Below are 4,443 nucleotides of genomic sequence, written 5' to 3'. Positions count from 1 at the left end.
AGTTAGTAATTTAATTTATTTATAATACATAAATAATATTTAATATATATTATAAAATATGAAAAGACAAAATATTATATTTAAATAAAAAATATATTTTTTAAATCGAGTTATATAGGATCAAATTGAGAGGCTTATAATATAAATAGAGCTTAAATCGATTTCTAGTTTTGAAGATTGATCCTATACGTCCTTATGGATATAAGATCTTACTAAGAGCGATATTTTTGAATCAATTTATCTCTCCACTTACTTTTAATATTTATGGGTGCATAGAAACTATAAATTTTAACCCTTTGTTTCAGTACATCACTTTTTTTTATGATAATCAAATTTCATAAATTTTTAAAATAATTTTCATAAACATTTGAAAGATAACTTGAGATTATTCATTCGGAAAATTCTACCGTGCTGATACATGTTTTCAGCATAGTATGCTGACTTCGTGTGGCAATACTAAAGAACGACACGTGGGGTGGAAATGGTTGTGAGACACAGCCAAATAAGAAAAGTATTCGTTCTGCGATTGAGAATAATTATACGTGAATTAGTTTTATAATTAGGTGTTAGGCTAATGGGCCATTGATTTGTGGGCTTAGGAACTCATATTTTGAAATGTACATAAGGACCATAAAGGATAATTTATTGGGTTTTTGTTTTATTTAACATTACCAATGAATGTGGCATGAAGGGAATTATTATTGTTATATTGATTCATAATTATGATGAAAATATAAAAGTTAGTAAGAGAGTTCAGTTTAGTTTAATTTAATAGGCATATCATGAAATGTGGGATGACAATCAGTTTTTGTTTTAGATGAAATCATTGATTTTCCAGAATAGAAAGAGTATTTTTTAAAGTATGGTGGTAGAAATAGAATTTTTGGAAATAAACAACAATAATAACAAAAGTTTTGTGAAGTTGGTCTCTTTTTAAATATAACTCATATATTTTCTAATACCTTTATATAATAAATTTTTTTTATATACTTTATCATAAAATATAATCAATTCTAAGAAGTTATGTTTATTTTTATTTATTTTCAGGAATATTTTTCATAAATAAATTATTCAAATTTTAAAAAATAAATTATATTTGTTTGTTGATATTTTTGAGTAGATGGTAGTTTATAGTGTAATTTTTGAAGTATTTTTTTAGTGTATTTAGATATTTTATTTAAAAAAAAGAGAAAGAAAAATTAATTAAAAATGAGAGGAAGCAGTTGTTTGAAGTGCAGTGGTTCTCATTAGTTCGTATTTTTCAGCTAGCCACTTGAGATTTTTTCAGAATCTTTTTTATTTTATTTTTTTTGGGACCTTCTTTATTTTTTCATTTACTTTTAACCAACATCAAACAACCCACCACATGAAGGAGAGTTGGTCCATTACTTAATCATCTATAAATTAGTGATTATCTTCGAATTATTTATTTTCTACAAATCAATCAAAATGGAAACAACGGAATCACTTCACAGATCTCGTAGTCTCATACTCACATTTATCCTTAGCTCCACGCGTCAGTATATTGGCATCATAGAATCTCCCTATTCATAATACTTCATTTATAATCATATATTTTTTGAGATAATTCATTATTTTTAAAGTTCACTGTCACATATTATAAAAGAAAAATTTTATAACTCTTCTTATTATCATTATAATATATGCAATTTTTTGTACATTATATATTAAGGCTTGATTTGATAAAGTATTTTAGAGAGGAGCTTATGTTTTTTAAAAGAAACACAAATATCTTATTTTGTGTTTGGTAAATTAAAAACTCATGTATTTATACTTATAATTTTTAAAAGTTAAAAATATTTAAAGACAAGCTTTTTAAAATTAATTTATACTTATCAAAATTTAAAAATCTAATATAATTCTATATAATAATAAATATTTAAAATTATCCTTATTAATTATTAGCACCAACAAAAGTAATTATTCTTTATTATATATATGTCTACTATGGTCTTTTTTATTTTTAAAAACTAATTTACCAAACACAATTGTAGTGCTTGTGTTTATCGAAACCCATTTTTAATTTGATTTTACCTAACACAAGTATTGTAAGTTTTAGGGGTAACAAAACGAGTCGAACCTGCTAAAAAATACAGGTTGGGCAAAAATTTGTAACCCGTCAAATTAAAAAAATTCGCACCGCCAAATTTGCAGGTTTTGGCAGGGGCGGGCTGGCCCGCGGGGCCAAAGTTTTTTATTTTTTCTTTTTTATTAAATAAAAGAGTGATTACTAATATAAAATTAATAATTATATAATTTCTAAACATTTTTTGTTATCTTATTTTATTTGTTAACTTTATTTATTTTATTTTACAATTTTGTATATATCTCAAATTATGTGACTTATTTTTTAAAATAAAGATGATTCTATTGACAAATATTATTTTAAACAATTTTATTAAAGTTAAAAATTAAAAAAAGTGAAAAAATTATATTATAATTTGATTATTTTTATTTGTATTTAGTTTTTTAATTATTTTTTTTGATTAATTTGAATGAATTTTATTTAAAAAAAAAAAGTCAAACAAACTAGACGTCGACTTGCCAATCCGCCATAAAGCGAGATGGACTAGCATTTTGAATATGCTTTAGTTGGTGCGACGGACTGGCCCGTTCCATTTATGATGCGGGCCTAAGCGAAACGGGACAGATTGGGAGCGGACCAACCCGCTTTACCACCCGTAGTAATTTTTAAATAGTTGCCTTTTAAAAGATAATTTTTTTATAAACTACTTTTAAAAAGTAAAACATTTACCAACCAAGTCTTAATATATATTTATATTTTATAATACAATAGACAATTTTTGTTTAATTTAATTTTTTATTTTTTGTTAATCACTTCAATAATGTAAAAAATAATACATAAGAATACACATATATTTAATAATATAATCCAAAAAAAGAAAATTTATTTTTAATTTTCGGAAAAAAAATTACCTCCAACTATGCAATAGTACCATTATTTTAATATTCATAAAACAAAGGCTGTGAATATTAATTAAATTTGGAAGCGACTAACAAAATTAAAATCATATAGCTGCCACTGATTAATTATTTGCTTCAATAATTAACTGAAAGACATGCACATCATACAGAGCAAGCTAGCTAGCTACCCCTCCCTTCAAAAGGATGAGTAGAACAACTAATTAACAAGTTTATTTGCATCCAAATTATTATTATATTATATTCCATAACCGGTTGAAGTAATTAATTAACAAAGCTTAGTGCAAAAGCAGCGGCGGCGAAACCCGCGGCAGCGGCCACCGGAAAAGCCCTCGTTCCGGCAAACTAGAGCACAGTTGTGGTCACCCCAGCATCCACCCTTGAACATGTGGCTCTTTGACTGGCACACCCTTCCCTCTGTATGCACCACCATTTCTACAACACAATAAATTAGAGTCACAAGCAATAATATATGACCAATAAATATTATTTTTTTAGTAAATAATATTTAGTTAGTAATAATTTATATTTATATTTATAAACATTTTATATACAAAAAATATATAATTTATATATATAAATTAATACAATTTGTATTTATATTTCTCAGAATTTATATATATAAACCAATAAAATTTACTTGTTAAAAATAATTTAATATTTGTGTTAATTAAATACAGATTAAAATTATTAAAAATTGCTAGTTGTCAAAATTTTCTAATATTTTGTCAAGCTGGTAAGCTGGTTTGTTATAGACTTCACTAAAAAATCAATCAATAAATGTTTTTTGGTGACAAAAATCAATCAATTTAATTTTTTTTTTTTTGGTTTCCCACGGTATCCCCCAACCCGATAGGTCAAGGACTAATCCGCCGCGGTACTGAGCTCCATTTAAGGGTTTGCCGCTGGCCAATGGGTTGCTGCATGCACAAGGCGGGATTCGAACCCCCGACACTTGCTTAAGCGGACTAGTGAGCTAACCACTAGACCAACCCAACTTGGTTAAAAATCAATCAATTTAATTAAATGTGAATAGTGGGGATCGCCCACAGGGCCATAGCCCAATGGCATCAAACTTTTTAATTTTAAAGCTTACTTGAAGCTTGACCTCAGAATCCATACCAAAAAGAGAGTGACCTCAGAGAAAATCACCAGTAGCCCAAAATCACCATCAACTAAGAAATTATTTTAGCGAAGAGTAAATTTGAGTCATGAGTGTAGAGTGAAAATTATAATTAAATATTTATTAGAGTGTGCAGTGCACATAATACTTTTATCTTGTAATATTTTTCTAATATAAAAAGAAGGATAAACTATAAAATGGTATCCAAAAATTTATGTCATCGACAACAATAATCCTAAAAAATACGAACCACAAATAAATTACTAAAAATTTTAAAAATGTCACAAAATAATTAAATATTAAATATATATTTTTTAAAAAATAATATAAAAATTAATTTTTGATGAATTTTTTAC

The 4,443-nt window shown here is 26.2% G+C and overlaps 1 protein-coding gene across 1 annotated transcript; it reads right to left on the bottom strand.

The window, feature by feature from the left end:
- Positions 1-3,036: 3,036 nt before the first annotated feature.
- LOC107463375 (defensin-like protein 1) lies at positions 3,037-3,399 on the bottom strand (the record flags this gene model as incomplete). Its single annotated transcript, XM_016082157.2, is given in 1 exon segment — positions 3,037-3,399. A coding segment is annotated over 1 exon segment (167 nt), but the record flags the coding sequence as incomplete, so codon positions are not given.
- Positions 3,400-4,443: the final 1,044 nt, after the last annotated feature.

Source organism: Arachis duranensis, chromosome 8, assembly GCF_000817695.3.
Source record: "Arachis duranensis cultivar V14167 chromosome 8, aradu.V14167.gnm2.J7QH, whole genome shotgun sequence".
Taxonomy (NCBI): domain Eukaryota; kingdom Viridiplantae; phylum Streptophyta; class Magnoliopsida; order Fabales; family Fabaceae; genus Arachis; species Arachis duranensis.
Note: the sequence above shows the minus strand (reverse complement) of the source record. Positions and strands in the feature narration are given on the sequence as shown.